The 14,501-nt window shown below is 43.2% G+C and overlaps 1 protein-coding gene across 2 annotated transcripts in view; it reads right to left on the reverse strand.

Moving 5' to 3' along the window:
• THAP3 (THAP domain containing 3) overlaps positions 1–14,501 on the reverse strand; it is a 429,030-nt gene that overhangs the window by 292,114 nt on the left and 122,415 nt on the right. For both annotated transcript variants that reach the window (XM_069610419.1, XM_069610418.1), the window contains exon 2: positions 5–209. In XM_069610419.1, the coding sequence (XP_069466520.1) occupies positions 5–209 (205 nt within the window). The remainder of the gene's footprint in view (positions 1–4; positions 210–14,501) is intronic.

The following is a 14,501-nucleotide window of genomic DNA, read 5'->3' on the forward strand; positions in this document are numbered from 1 at the left end:
TTACCAGCAACTTCTCTAGCCTCTGCTCTTCGGACAAAAATACAGTAGGGATTGCATTTTCCTTCAAGTTCTTTCGGTTGCCATATTTACTGAAACAGTCCGGTATGAAATGGGTGGAGCAAATGACAGTGTGACGTTTAGGATTAAAGTTAGCATACCCAATTCGAGCTATCCACTCTCCAAGCAATTCAGGCCGGCTGAACGGGAATCTGCAAAAGAAAATCAAGTAGCATTGCCAGTGTAAGACAAACATTTTTATCATGCACATTCGAAATCAGATCGCAAATCATTACCAGCATACATTATGCGCAGTTATGACAGTACCATTTTCTCATTTGGAAAATTGTTGTCAATATAAACTACGGCCAGTTGGCAAATAATCGCAAGTTTCCCATATACCCACTCACAGGTGTTTGAAATTGAGTTTCGACGTGCAGAGCTAAATTCTGCTGCTGCGTGTCTGCATCATGCAGTAAAAGCAGGAGGTACCGCTGGGGAACTAGAAGCAAGTACACCGTGCACTGAAAATCCAACATCCACACGAGAGGCAGACTTAACATTTTGCCCATTATGTATGATACATTATATTTAAATGTGTCCCAATTCTTTTTTATTTACATTCTCAAACAATCAAAGTGAATGTCACATATGTATGTTTGTAGGGCGCCACTTGGTCTGAGGAGCCAAAGGCAACTCCTGGTAAATGTGTTTATGCTAACCTGGCTAAATAGCTCCCAGCAATTTTGAACCCTGGTAGGATATGGCATGTATAACTGGTTCCTAGGCGCACTCAGCATATAATTTCCAGATATGACAATATTGTCAATGAGTCAGTCACGTTGCAATTTAAATACGGTTGAAACGTAATAAATAATTACAAACACAATTGGAGTTTCCCAGTTTAGGAGCCCTTATTGTACCCTTTCCCTAGTCCTTCAAGGGGGAGCCCACCTCCCTACCCCTCTCCCAAGAAGGGGCTAAAGTCTGCATTAAGGGTGTGGAAGAAGGAAAGGTGGCATTGTGACGCTTATAGACTTCTTTTCAATACCAAAAACCTAGCCATCCCTTTCTCTATGAGGGGTTTCCCTGCCTCAAAACTAATATTAAAGGGCCCATCAGAATGTCCGTCAAAACAAACTGTCCTGTGTCATAACCTACTTCCATCCCTCACACTGCAACTAAAGATAAACTAACAAAGTTCCTTCTTTAAAATGGCTTGCTTCTCCTGTTGCCTTTATAGTATCCAAAAGAATGTTCTCTTGCAACAAAAATACCAGGGGAATGCCTCCCTTCCCCTGACCTGCGGGTTTCACAAAGCCCATATACAAGGTCCGGGAGAATGACTCCCTTCCCCTGGTATAGCTCTGCACAGTTTCCAATAAAGCCAGGGGGGAATGACTCCATTGTCCCTACGTCATTAGCACAACTCCCAGTTCGGAACCAGGAGAACGAGTCTGTTCTGGTATTACTTGGCACAGTTCTTTCTCACAATCTTCAGCTGGATGAACATGTTACCACTCCAGTGTGTTATTAGCAAAGTCTCAAATCCTTTTCTTTTGATCACTGGGCTTAATGTTGCCACTGTGGCGATGAAGTTCAGGATGTGCCCGCGTTATGTCATTCGTGCAGGCAGTCCCGGGTTAAATTCCATGCGCATGTTAGAAGGACTTGTGTGTTTTAGAAGGACTGCCGACACGAATGACATAACGCGGGCGCATCCTGCTTGATCACTGCATTTATGCAGACGGACTTTGAAGAATGTACGACAACACCAATCTATTTCTATTAAACTCTGCTGTTATCAAATCTACCACACTTATACCATTATAAGGTGACGAGCATCCTAGCAAGAATCGACAGTGTGAGCAACATATTATTTCATGTCTCTTCTATCAAACCTATTACGATTCAACCATTGGATTTTTCAGAACAGGCCTTCAAAACGACCAAGAGGTTGAAACACGCCTTGGCTGTACTACTGCACTAACTTGTGGAATAAACCACTCTACAGACATTACAGAACTGTTTCATTCTACATATTGTTTACACCTTGTGAATTAATCTGAGCACAAATCGGCCGCCCCGATTTTCAATTCTTCTGTTCAAATTTATGCATATCTAAGTGGGTGATCTGTGGGGAGAGGGTATTTGCTACCGTTCTTGAACATACTTGCTTTAACCTTGTGTGGTAAATGGCGCATAGGAACTTAGATCGATCCCACTAACTTCAATTTACAGTTATTCTCTATGTTGGTACCTGCGGGAAACTCCTACAAGAGAAGAGAATGAGATCGGGCCAGGATAGAGGCCAATAGGAATTGGGTCAGAGACAGCTCCCTGGTATGCATAAAGGTGTCGTGTACATTGGTGCCTCAGAAGATAGAAGTCCCATTGAACTCCCCAGAAGGCCTCTGCAATAGGTCTCTGGCGTTGCCCCGATAGTCCTCCATACCACAAGTTGCAAGGGGTTCTGAGTCCTCACCCGCCTTGATAGGGTCATAGCAATGACCCTACTTTGTGCATCATTTCTAATTTCCCCCCTCAACCATCATAGCCGGTTTGCATTGCATTGACTTGGAACATTATTTTCTGGTCTTCAATGCCCTCCCCAACCAGGTTTTACCTTTGGTTACTGGTGTCAGAAAGAAGGAAGAGAAATACCTGCAATCATTGTCAAGAGCTTTGATGGGCAGCAAGACTTCAACAAGCAATGTACATTTCAGAAAAATACTCTGCTGGTGGTGAACTGCCAGGTCAAATCACCCAGCATGCCGACGGGTTGTCAGATTAAAACTACTAAAATATTAGGGCTGCTAAACTTTACAAGTTGTGATGGAGCATTCATAGTGTGTAGAGGAGAGAAGATCAGTTTCTCATCTCAGTTCCTGCGTTTGAAACAAAGTCAAACTCTGTCCAGCAAAGTAGTGAAAGGGGGCTGGTTTGTGTAAAGGGCTCAAATGCAGAACAATATTTTTGCTTGCTAAGACAAATAGAGCTTCATCATACTTCAACGGCTCTCACTGAAGCAAAAAAGAAAAATATATGTCCAGTACGTGATCTCAGATATAAAAACATATTGCCACTGCAATTCACGATAGTGGGCAGGAGACTAGGACGTAAGAAAGCTAAAAAGGTAAACTAGTAGATTATAAGATTTGCTTTTGGGCATCATACTGCAGTTTTGAGCTCCTAGTACAGAAGCCAGTAACGTTGGCCTGTTGCCAGAATTTCAGTCAGTACGGTGAGTTTAATAGAAAATGCAAAATCATCATATGGATAGAGTGCTGAGGGTTTGCAAATCACTACTGGGTGTAAAAATCATTTCAGAGTATTTGACATTAGCTTTGACCTGGAAAAAAAACTACACTGGTTTTAGTTAGCACAAAAGGAACATAGGGGTGAGAAAACAGCAAAAACACACTTGCTGCAGATGCAATAGGTAAGTAGCTGAAATGTACTCTTTTTGAAACAAGCAAAGTTATTGAAAAATAACTGCTTTTTGCTAGATATTGCTAACTGCGTAGAAAGAAAGGCTCTTTGCATTTTAAGGTACTTATTTCTGAATTAAAGGAATGGTTTGATCAAAAAATGTTATTGCCCCTACGGGTCGGCCATGTGTTTTTAAGCCTAAGTCACTCGATTTTAGAAAAATTTCCTATGGACCTTACCCGAGTTTTCGTCCATTAAACGCACGCGAAAACAGGCATCAGGGAGCCGCCATTTTGTGATAATCCTATCATTTCCCCTATTGCCCTGGCTGACCTGCTTTTGCGGCACTAAATCATATCCCCCGCCCCCGAGCCTGACATTATCAATACAATTATATTCCCCGCCTCTCTCCGTGACGTTTCTATGCTGCGTAGGCAAACGCGCCCAGTCTTCTACGCGACTTCACACAGAGCCCGGAAACCAACACAGATCGACTCACAACACACCGCGCTACAATTCGGAATATGAAACTGTACTTTAAAAATCAAACAGCAACACGCTACATTTGGTAAAGTACATTTATTTGACATTAAATGTTTATGGAATATTCAGCAATTGCCATATGAACTCTGAATGCCATTTATTTTCTTTTATCTCTATCCGCAAATCCGTAAAAGTTTATCGTGAGTCACTCGCTGTTGCTTTATGGTACACAGGGTGTTGGTTTTCGTTAAAAGAAGCACTTTGGTGGCACGTTGAACCGCAAGGCTGTCCCATCAAGTAGGCACTAGGCCAGCATAAAGGTTGTATGTTGCTTCTAGCTGCTAGTACCGAGTAAGGGCATATGGGCCCTTGGCGATCGTCCCATAAAATCATCAAAATGGTGCAGTTTACATTAAGCTGCAGCTGGCGGTTGAAAAAAACCATCTGCTGGGGTCTGAAACTGGTGGCAGTAGCAGTAGGGAAGGATATACCCGTTTTGAAAACATAAAATGTATAATTAGTCTCGCCAGCCAATCTTTATTAATATTATTCATTTTATTTATTACGGCCGAGCTGAAACTATTTGCTTTCAAGGATAGTGCAATGGAGAATGTTCAGCTCTAAAATCAATGCGAAAAGTAACGAAATAAAATAGAGGTTAGTACACAATGAGAAACTACATGCGTGTGGAATGTGGACCTGCATGCCCATGTGCCCGCTACAAGGACGATCCCACAAACGTTTTCCTAGCTCTTCATTCATTCATTCATGCATCCATTCATTAATTTGTCATTCCAGTATAAAAGCGTCTAAAGAGTTACTTACATTATATTTGCAATTTCCATTGTGTCTCTGCGTAATGCAGTCCGTAAATCCCACTATGCTCTTGACAACGATTTTTCGTATACTGAACTAACATGAAACTGTCTAGTTTCAGAATCTTCTTCCTTATCGTCCCTTACGTTATTGCACCCCCCCCCTTCAAATTAAGTTCTTTCGGCATGGGCCCTGTCTCTCAAGGTAAAAAAACAATAGAACCTTATACTACCAGTGCGAGTTGGGGGCCTCTTCAGGGCGCGAGCTGAAAATCAAAGCCGCTGACCTTCACTAGAAAGGAGCATACATTCTTTCTTTGCAACATCCCGTAGTAAAGCCATCTGTGAGAACTTGAAGTTTCGAATCCATCTATGTACTGCGCCTCAATGTGCAAATGCAGACTGGCTTCTCTCCCATCTGCAACGGCTCGCTTGGCGAGTTCCAAGGGCCCCAATTTTGTCCTAGTTGTCTGCGAGCTTTGAAGCCCCAAAGAACCATAACTATTGAGACTTAATTTTTTGGGGAAGGTCAGGGAAAGTATAAAGTACCTCGGTTAACAGTGCGCAGCATTTACATGAGATTGCGAAAATTAGTTGCATCAACAAAAATATATACATGCACATATAGACAAGGTCAGCAATATGAGGTGAAGAGAGAGAATTCAAAGATGACACCCAGGTTGTTCCCACCCAGGATGGTGAAGGTATGGGTTAGGGTTAGCGTACTTTGTATGTACACTGTACAATAAGATTTATTTACTAAAAGACCATCGTATTACAATTATTTAAACCGGGATTTGTACTTCACAACCAGCTCTCCTTTGGGTGGACATGGCACAGTGGCAACTTTGGGTGGCAATGGATCAGTGCTCTGGACAGAAACGTTCAACATTCCATATCTGTGCTTCTCTAATACAGCAACAATAAGGCTTTTGACAAAGTCGAACTCCATTTACTCAGACTGGTTTGATCACCCATTGCTTACTTCTTTTTGAAAAGGCCTTAGTGTAGCGAGGCATCCTTACATTACCCGTAGTCCTAGTTTGTTCACGGCCGAGATTCTCGTTATGGGCCAAGACGGCAAGTAGAGTCCTATGTCTCATGCCCTGTATGCTGAAATGCAAGCGCTTTGGCCTGTACTTTAGGCACATATTGTGGAACACCTCCAAACCTCCTGTGTGACAGAATTCTGTCAGTCCCCTCAAATCTCGATAGAGTTTTATCGAAAACAATCTTCTCAATGGCTTTGTGTGTTGGTGAAGATGGATTCAACCACTTCTTCCGTGCCTCCACTGGGGACAAAGGGCAATGTTCACATTGGTGGAAATGTAGGTTTTCTGACCAGCGGTGCACGTTGGTACAGTGGTGCATCAGTGACCGCATTTTTCAAGTAGTATTTCCACTGACCCTTCACAAGTTTTGGAGCTCCACCAAAGATGGTTGCTGATAAACTGGGACCACTCTGAAATACTTTCCAAACCTTTTTTTTTTCCTGCAGCCGAGATTTTCTTATTGATTGATTTAGCAAGATGCCAACAGTCAAATTGAAGTTTAATATGTGGGAACTGCTCTCTCATTGTCTTGGCAATTGAAACGTGTCTGTCCGTGGCTATGAGGTCGATGTGCATTCCCCTCGATTGTAGATATTCCACTGATTTTATAAATCCTAGTTTCTCCATGGCCACCGAGGATGTACATTGTGTTACCTGCACGACCACCAAACTCACAATCTTCTTACTATCCATGTCCTGAAAGTGGTAGGTGCAGTACTTGGCAGAAAATCCAGGGCTGTCGCACTGTCCATCGCCAGCTAGCCTGAATCGTTTGCCTTCGAATGTACTTGCTAGAGACAATTGTTCAATTTTCCAAGCATCACTAAGGGCTGGAAACAGATAATCATGTTGGTATTAGTAATAATGCGTTTTTTTTAAATGAAATGGAGTCCCACAAACTGAAAGAAAGACTAACTTTCTATAACTGGACCCACTAAAAAGTGATGCAGCTGCACACAGTAGATTGCCTGCTGGCAGTTCCCCAGCATCGGTTGTGCAGACCATGAGAACGTATGATGTAATCTACAGACGGCATTTATTGTGACGTTACTGCCTTGTTTTTGACGAGTCACATGAATCAATGGCTTCCCACATACGTTCCCTCTGACGGAGTGCGACATTTCAGCATACTTATAATATCCATCAAACAACTGTCGAATACTATATATTTGCCCTCTTTCATTAGACTGTCATCCTGCGTCAAAGTTGTTTCGGCCTGTGACGTTGAGGACATATCACCACATTTGAAAGAAATATTGCTGCTATCAAGTTCTGATGCATCGGTGAATGCTGCTGCTGGTGGTTCATTCTCTGTCATTTCAACATCTGCTACTTCAACATTGATGGGAGAACACAACAATGTCGACAGCTTTTTTGGTGGCAATTTTTTGGCGGGTGTAGATTGTGTGACTTGATCTGCGACTACTTCAGAGCCATCTTCAATGCATCCAGTATCATGTTGTGGTGGTGCGGTCGCACTGTAGCAATGGTCCTTTACGACTTTACTGGATTCTCCGGACACATTAATTTAATGTTCTGGCCATTGGACATGAGCATCTCTAGTCTCAAAACGCAGCGTCCGAATTAATAGTTCCTCCCTAGTGTAAATGGTCTGGCAAGCAACATCTCTCATTCGCTTCACTGTGTATGTATAGTTCGGACACCCACGGGTAACTATAGGACAGATTGGAAAAGGGATGTTCAGTTTAAACACAAGATAAAGTATAGTACAATCGACTGGAAAAAAAACATAAAATAGTCCCCAGCACAACAAAAAAATTCTAAAGTTATGAACTGTTTGTAACTAACCTTATTTTTGTTTCTTTTCTTTGCAACTTTCTTGACTCGAACTTCAAGATCTGCACGTTGTTGCTCCGATTCGTTTCCGCATGTCTTCACTTCCTCCGCTGCAACGACTATTTTCTGGATCCGCATAGACAGCACGGAATGACGCTCCATCGACTCCCTGAAACATAGTACTTTCATTACTATGTATCACAATACTGAAAACATAAAACACACATGAGGACGAACACACAGGTACATCTCCATATCTAAACGCGAATTAAACATTGTGTAGAACAATCAAACGACAAGTATTCCAGCTCTGATGATCCAGTTCGATGGAACTGTCAGTATCCATACCTCTGGCTCCGAATGGACTTCCATGAATGATTGTATTGGAGAGGAGGCATCAGCAACTCCCTGAAGCACAGTACTTGCATTAGTATGGTTTTCAATATTGTAAACATAACACACACTTGGGGTCGACGGCACAGTTACATATAAAGAGAACCACAAATGATGCATTGTCTAAAATAATCAAGGAATATCTAAATATGATCACATTTCATCGACTTATTTCTCAGATTTATTTACATCTGCATCATCTAAATGGGATGTTGTGATTGTAGAGGAAGCTCCGTCGTCTCCCTGAAACACAGTACTTGCGTTAATAAGGAAGAAAGTATAGCAAATGGAATCACGTCATATGATCACGCTCGATGGAGCTGTCAGTATCCATGCCTTGTGCTGCTGAAGAATATCTAGGGATGTTGTAAATGTAGTGCGCACTTCTGAAAGCTGTTGCGCCGATTCGTATCCGCAAGGTCCCGCTTCCACTTCCCCTGGAATTACTTGAATGTCAGGCTCTGCATGAAGTGCAGGGGTGGACACTCCATCTACTGACTGAAACATAGTACTTGCATTAGTAAGGATTACAATATTGAAAACACAACACACACTTGGGGTCGACCGCACAGGTACATAACAATGGCTAACCACGAATGAAACATCGTGTGTGTAGAACAATCAAACGACAGGTATTCCAGCTCTGATGATCTAGTTCGATGGAGCCGTCAGTATCCATACCTCGTGCTGCTGAAGAATATGTATGGATGTTGTAAATGTGGTGCGCACTTCCGAGAGCTGTTGCGCCGATTCGTATCCGCATGGTCCCGCTTCGCCTGGAATTACTTGAATGTTAGGCTCCGGATCAAGTGCGTGGGTTGACGCTTCAACAACTGCCTGAAACATAGTATTTGCATTAGTAAGGATTACAATATTGATTACAATATTGAAAACACAACACACACTTGGGGTCAACCGCACAGGTACAAATCAATGGCCAACCACGAATGAAACATGGTGTAGAACAATCAAACGACAAGTGTTCCAGTCCTGATGATCACGGTTGATGGAGCTGTCAGTATCCATACCTCGTGCTGCTGAAGAACATCTAGGGCTGTTGTCAATGTGGTGGACGCTTCAGCATCTCCCTGAAAGACAGTACTTGCATTAGTATGGATAACACTAATTATAACTGAAAACAAACACCAGGGGACGACAACTAAGGTGTATATCAATTGGAAAGCACTAACCAAACATTCGGTAAAATAATCACACGATACATACAAACTATTACTTGACATGCCAAGTATGATTACCTGACACGCGCTAGAAGTGGTTGATAACTGCGAGCACGTCACGGATGTTGAATGTTCTTGCTTTAGATTCAAAGGATAGTCAAGCAGTAGTAAAGGTAAATTATTGTTTGATAAAGAAATGCCAATATTAAAAATTGCCATGAAAGGAGACAGAATACGAGAGTAATGCTATTGAAAATGCGCAATATAGCACAGTTCACTGTGCCCATATATAGATTTGTGGGTTATGAAATCGAAAAAGAATATATTGATAAATGTCAGTATTCAAAAAGCTATACACTCATTTCAATGTCGAAAGTATTACAAGGAACACAACACCTAAAATATCAATTAATCCATGCGGCTACCTACACACTACCGCAAGGCCTAAAGCTAAATCCGGACACTTGACTCACCAGTGGCGGAATGTGGACGAATAAAGTGGGAATAGCATTTGCGAGCAATTTTCGTGTCGCCCGCCGTTTATTCTTCTTTGTTACCCAAGATGTGGCGTACATGTTCGAGGAAAAGTGCCGGCTGCAGATGCGATATCGATCACCCCTCTTGTCCTCTAAGACTTGTTGGACTCTACTTTCCAGCTCAACCAGTGGATATCCGCAATGTCGGACCCATTCTCTTATTCGATCAACAGTTTTCGGGAACACATGCATTGTAGTGCCTTCAGATTTAGCATGGGTCTTCGAAGGGCAACCGCTAATCGAACAGGCAGGCATTGGTGAAAATTCTGAAAAGTAAATAGACATTATTATACAATCTTGATGAATAAAAATGTGATACAAAAGTAAATGAACCATACAATGGTCAATGCAAGGTTTGTTTTGGTCGCCGGAACTATACCAGTTCATCATGAGCGGCTTAGTATTTGCATAAGTTGCAGAAATTTATAAATGATGTGACTCGTCCCTAGGATGTTCTGTCTTGCACGAGAAGGAAACATGCTTACATTATAGACTGGACCCCCGAAGGATGCAATTCGATGACAATTGACAGATGAAAATAAATAGATCTATTGATAGCATAACAATTGAAACTCAAGTCAATAGCAATGAGACCAATGAACATAGCACTATTGAGTACTCTACTTGCAAATAGATAGAAATTTAAAAATCAACGAAATATGACTGGGATACATGGCCTTACCTTGACCAACAAACAGTTGGATTCAGCAAGCCGAGCAGCATGTTGCAGGAGAACAGGTAGATGGCCACAGGTAGCACACTGACCAGTTTGCTCGAAGCGGTCACAGAAGTTCACGGATAGCACAACGATGAGCAGATTAGCATAGATTTTAGTGGTTCTCAGGTAGCACGTTCAGGAGTTGACTTGCAAAGCACAAAGATGTTCTCATGAGACATATCAAGTGGTTTATAAAGTATTAGAAACAGGGGTGTGTTTGTGAATGAATGACGTGTGGATGTCGTGGTATTATGTGGTTTGCCAGGGGCCGGCCAGCTTGAGGGTGGCGGGACCTGCCTGGAGACACGGGGTCTGAGGAGGCCATGTGAGCGATGGCCCCTGGGCGTGGGATACCTTTTGAAGTGTACATGGTGTTTGGCGCCCCTGACAGCCCCCCATGCCAGCGCTCATCCCCGGGTGCGAACCGACCGCCTTTGATAGAGGGGGTATGATGGATGGGCCGGTGGGCATGCAGGCAAGTGTGTGGGAGCGAGCCCCTCTCATCCTTTACTTCTCAGTAGAAACTCGGACCAAGTGCCTCCAGTAGTGGGTTCGCCCCTTGCCCTTATGTGATGTTAACTTTGGTTGACATTCGCATAGATGGGACCACTGAGAAGGACACGGGGCATCCATTTTTGTACCCCCTTTCTAATCCATCTTGGTGACCAGGCCTCACTGCGCACAGCACATGGCCCCCACCCGCGTTCCCACTCTGACAGGAAAACTCCAGAGGCATTTGCAACAGCTAATAAATGTAACACATCACTCTTCCTCTTCGATCACTGTCCTGCATATGAACCAGTCTGAACTAAGCACGTAGCTCGTTCATCTCCACAAACGTCCTCAATACCTGCATGCATTATTGAGAATATATTATGTTAGCTTAGATAGTGACAACCCTGCTTCACAGCAACCTGACCTTCACCCATTCGGAGCACAGATGTCCGACGTCCATCCTTGAATAGAGAGACACTTGATTCATTTAAATAATCAAAACAACTGTTGTTAAAATATATGTGGTGTTTTATTTATTATCTTATTTTGATGACACAAAAATACAAGACTTTACACATTGTACAGTTCAGGTTGCAGCACAGCGAGAGAAAATCCCCTGTACTGACCGCTGTCACTCGGGAATGTTTCTCTTATGGCACGAACGGCACAGGCGGGTATTACTCTTCGAACACTGTGTCCAAGCCTCCCGTGAAGCCACCATGTAAAGGAACGATAGGCCACCAGCCTGTACCACCTGTGAAAAGGAATGAAAAACTGTTTTTAAATGACCAAGATACGTTTAATAAACGTTTGTTGTCAATGACAATTCTTGTAACTAATGGCATTCTGCTCGGACAAATGCTATCTAGACTCTGCACTCTATTGAACGACTTTCATGCGTTACAATGATATGTATATGTAATTTTGGATATAGTAGAAGACCATGAAATAGGAGTGGCATGACAAGCAGCGTATACTTACTCGTTACTCGGATTACGAGGACGAACAGTTGCACGAAGTTCGTGCATAAGCACCATCATTATCCTCAACACGGACCGTGTGAGGCAGGCTGCCCTTAAGTCTGACAGCTCGGTGATGCATTGCGGTCGTGGCTCGCCTTCCGAAATGTAGGCCATGCATCCCGAGTTTTCACAGCAGCAGCAGCAGCAGTTCTCGTCCTCGGTTGGCATTAGCTTGCACCGACTGCATGTGCACCAGATGGAAACACCGTCCATGCGACTAGGTTCAGGGTATTCAGCTGTTGAATCATCCTCCCAACTGCCGTCCGAAGACCCATCGTTTTCGCGCGTTTCCCTTTCCAGTAGTTCCTCCTCGGTATACTCGGGCTCGTACATGTAGGGCATTATTGTATCCATTGTGTGTTCAACAAACTAAAATAATTTATAGTGGTGGTACTGGTATCTGTTCACACGGGCTAGAAGCAACGAAGGTAGCTGACCAGATCACAGAAACGAGTCACAGAATACTCAAAGTAACACAGAGAGAGGAATGGAATCGAAAATCTGCTGCTGTGTTGTGAAACGGTCTGTTTATACTTATTGCGGAAAGAGGCGTCCTGCCATTTCCATGGCGACACATTAGCTGAAGCGCAGCGGATGTTGACACGAGACGTGCTTTGGCGGTGTGAAATGGGCGGTACGCGTCTGCTGATGACAGGCTCAGGGGCGGGGGATATGATTTAGTGCCGCAAAAGCAGGTCAGCCAGGGCGATGGGGGAAATGATAGGATTATCACAAAATGGCGGGTCCCTGATGCCCGTTTTCGCGTGCGTTTAATGGATGAAAACTCGGGTAAGGTCCAATAGGAAATTTTTCTAAAATCGAGCAACTTAGGCTTAAAAAGACATGGCCGACCCGTACGGGCAATAAAGAATTTTGACCAACCATTCCTTTAATTCTAGCACATGTTTTGCTTTTCATCATTCAAGTGTGACTAAGAAGAAAACAAGTCTACTGAAGATCAGAAACAAGCGAGCTACCATAAGCAATGATTTGAAATGTTAAGTGGTTTAATAATTGAATGAAGGGTTATGCCCACAAATTGAGCTAAGGGCTTGCACCTATGATGGTCTGTCTTGTTATGTTATCTTGCATTTGTATAGCGCCCTCTGACAAAGGCTATGGAATCTAAGCGCTTTATTGCAAGTAAAGTGGTCATGTATAGAGCTCTTATGCCTTGCAAATTCTTAAAAATCCCACTACATCTGCAGGGCAAGTTTCTGATTTTACAAACTCGACCTAAGAGAAATGCACTTTTCCCAAGGTGACTGGTGACAACATATTTACCAGTGCTTTTTGTAAAATTGTGCATGTCGCCATAAACACACTCCATTTTGCTGCAATGCTGTCAAGCATGCACAGTAAAACCTGCATCTGCCATTTACTCCAAACAAAGTGTGTTTGCAGTAAATGAAAAAAAGTTCCCAACATCCCCATACTCGCCAGCAAGGTCAAGTCTCATGCAAATGGTACTCACTGTGCATAAAAACTACTCGCCAATGCTAGTAGGCTAGTAGATTGTGCAAACATTGTTAATATATTCCATGCGGAGGAAGGCAATCATTTTTTTTTCAATGATGGGGACTGACTCAGGTTGGTGGGAAAGGCGGGGGAGCTGCCAAGCTGCAGTGTTGGCGAGTGCAGGTCGGAAGCACTAGTTACCTTTGTGATGGGTATGGATTCTGTTGCGGTACTGCTGGTAAACGGGCACTGGATGCTGCCCGTAAAGTCGGTCCTAGAGTTAAGATTTTAGTTGTGGATGTATTGGGGTTGGATGATTGTGTTACATGGGGAAAGGGTAGTGCACTAGACCTTACAGGCCATCTGCTGGGCGGTGTACGTGGTGTAAAAGGTTGGTAGATTTAGCAGCATGTGTAGGTGGGAAGGGCGAGTATGGCATCTGATTTTAAGTCTTAATTTACATTTTATTATTTGTACAGCGCTAAAACAAGGTTGAGGTGAATAAGAGCGCTCACGAGAGAAACAAAACAAATAAATGAAAGATGCCAGATCCATCATGCTCACGAAAAAAGCAGTGTCTTTTAAGACATGTTTAAAGCAAGCAGGAGAAGCACAAGTCCTAAGGTCAGGCGGTAAAACGTTCCTGCATTTGGGCACGATATACTGAAATGCTCCCGATTGACCAAGCTCAACTTAGCTCTGGGTGCACACAAGAGGGGAGTGTTATTGGAACGTAATACTCTGTGCGCTGGCAGCCAACATAATTAGTTCGCCAGATAAGCTGGACTAAGCCCGCAAAGACATTTGTGTGTTAAGGAAAGCAAACGAAAGGTGATCCTGGCATCGACTGGAAGCCAGTGAAGTCCACCACTGGCTTCAGAGAAACAAGTCCATTTTAAAACCAATAATGCTCTGGCGATAGTCGCACAGTGGACATGAGAAAGGAAAAGGTCCTAGCTGGGTCAACAGTTGGTAGATGCAGAAACAATGCTGTTGACATGCGCCTTCACATCGAGTTCTTGATCAAAGAACACCACCCAGAGTGCAACAATGAAACTTGGTATTTCTCAGGCTTTCTCCCATCTGCAAACCAACCAAAGCCGATCCTGCTCAGCTTCACGGGTG

Source organism: Ambystoma mexicanum, chromosome 8, assembly GCF_040938575.1.
Source record: "Ambystoma mexicanum isolate Mex_15411 chromosome 8, UKY_AmexF1_1, whole genome shotgun sequence".
In the NCBI taxonomy this organism is placed as follows: Eukaryota; Metazoa; Chordata; class Amphibia; order Caudata; family Ambystomatidae; genus Ambystoma; species Ambystoma mexicanum.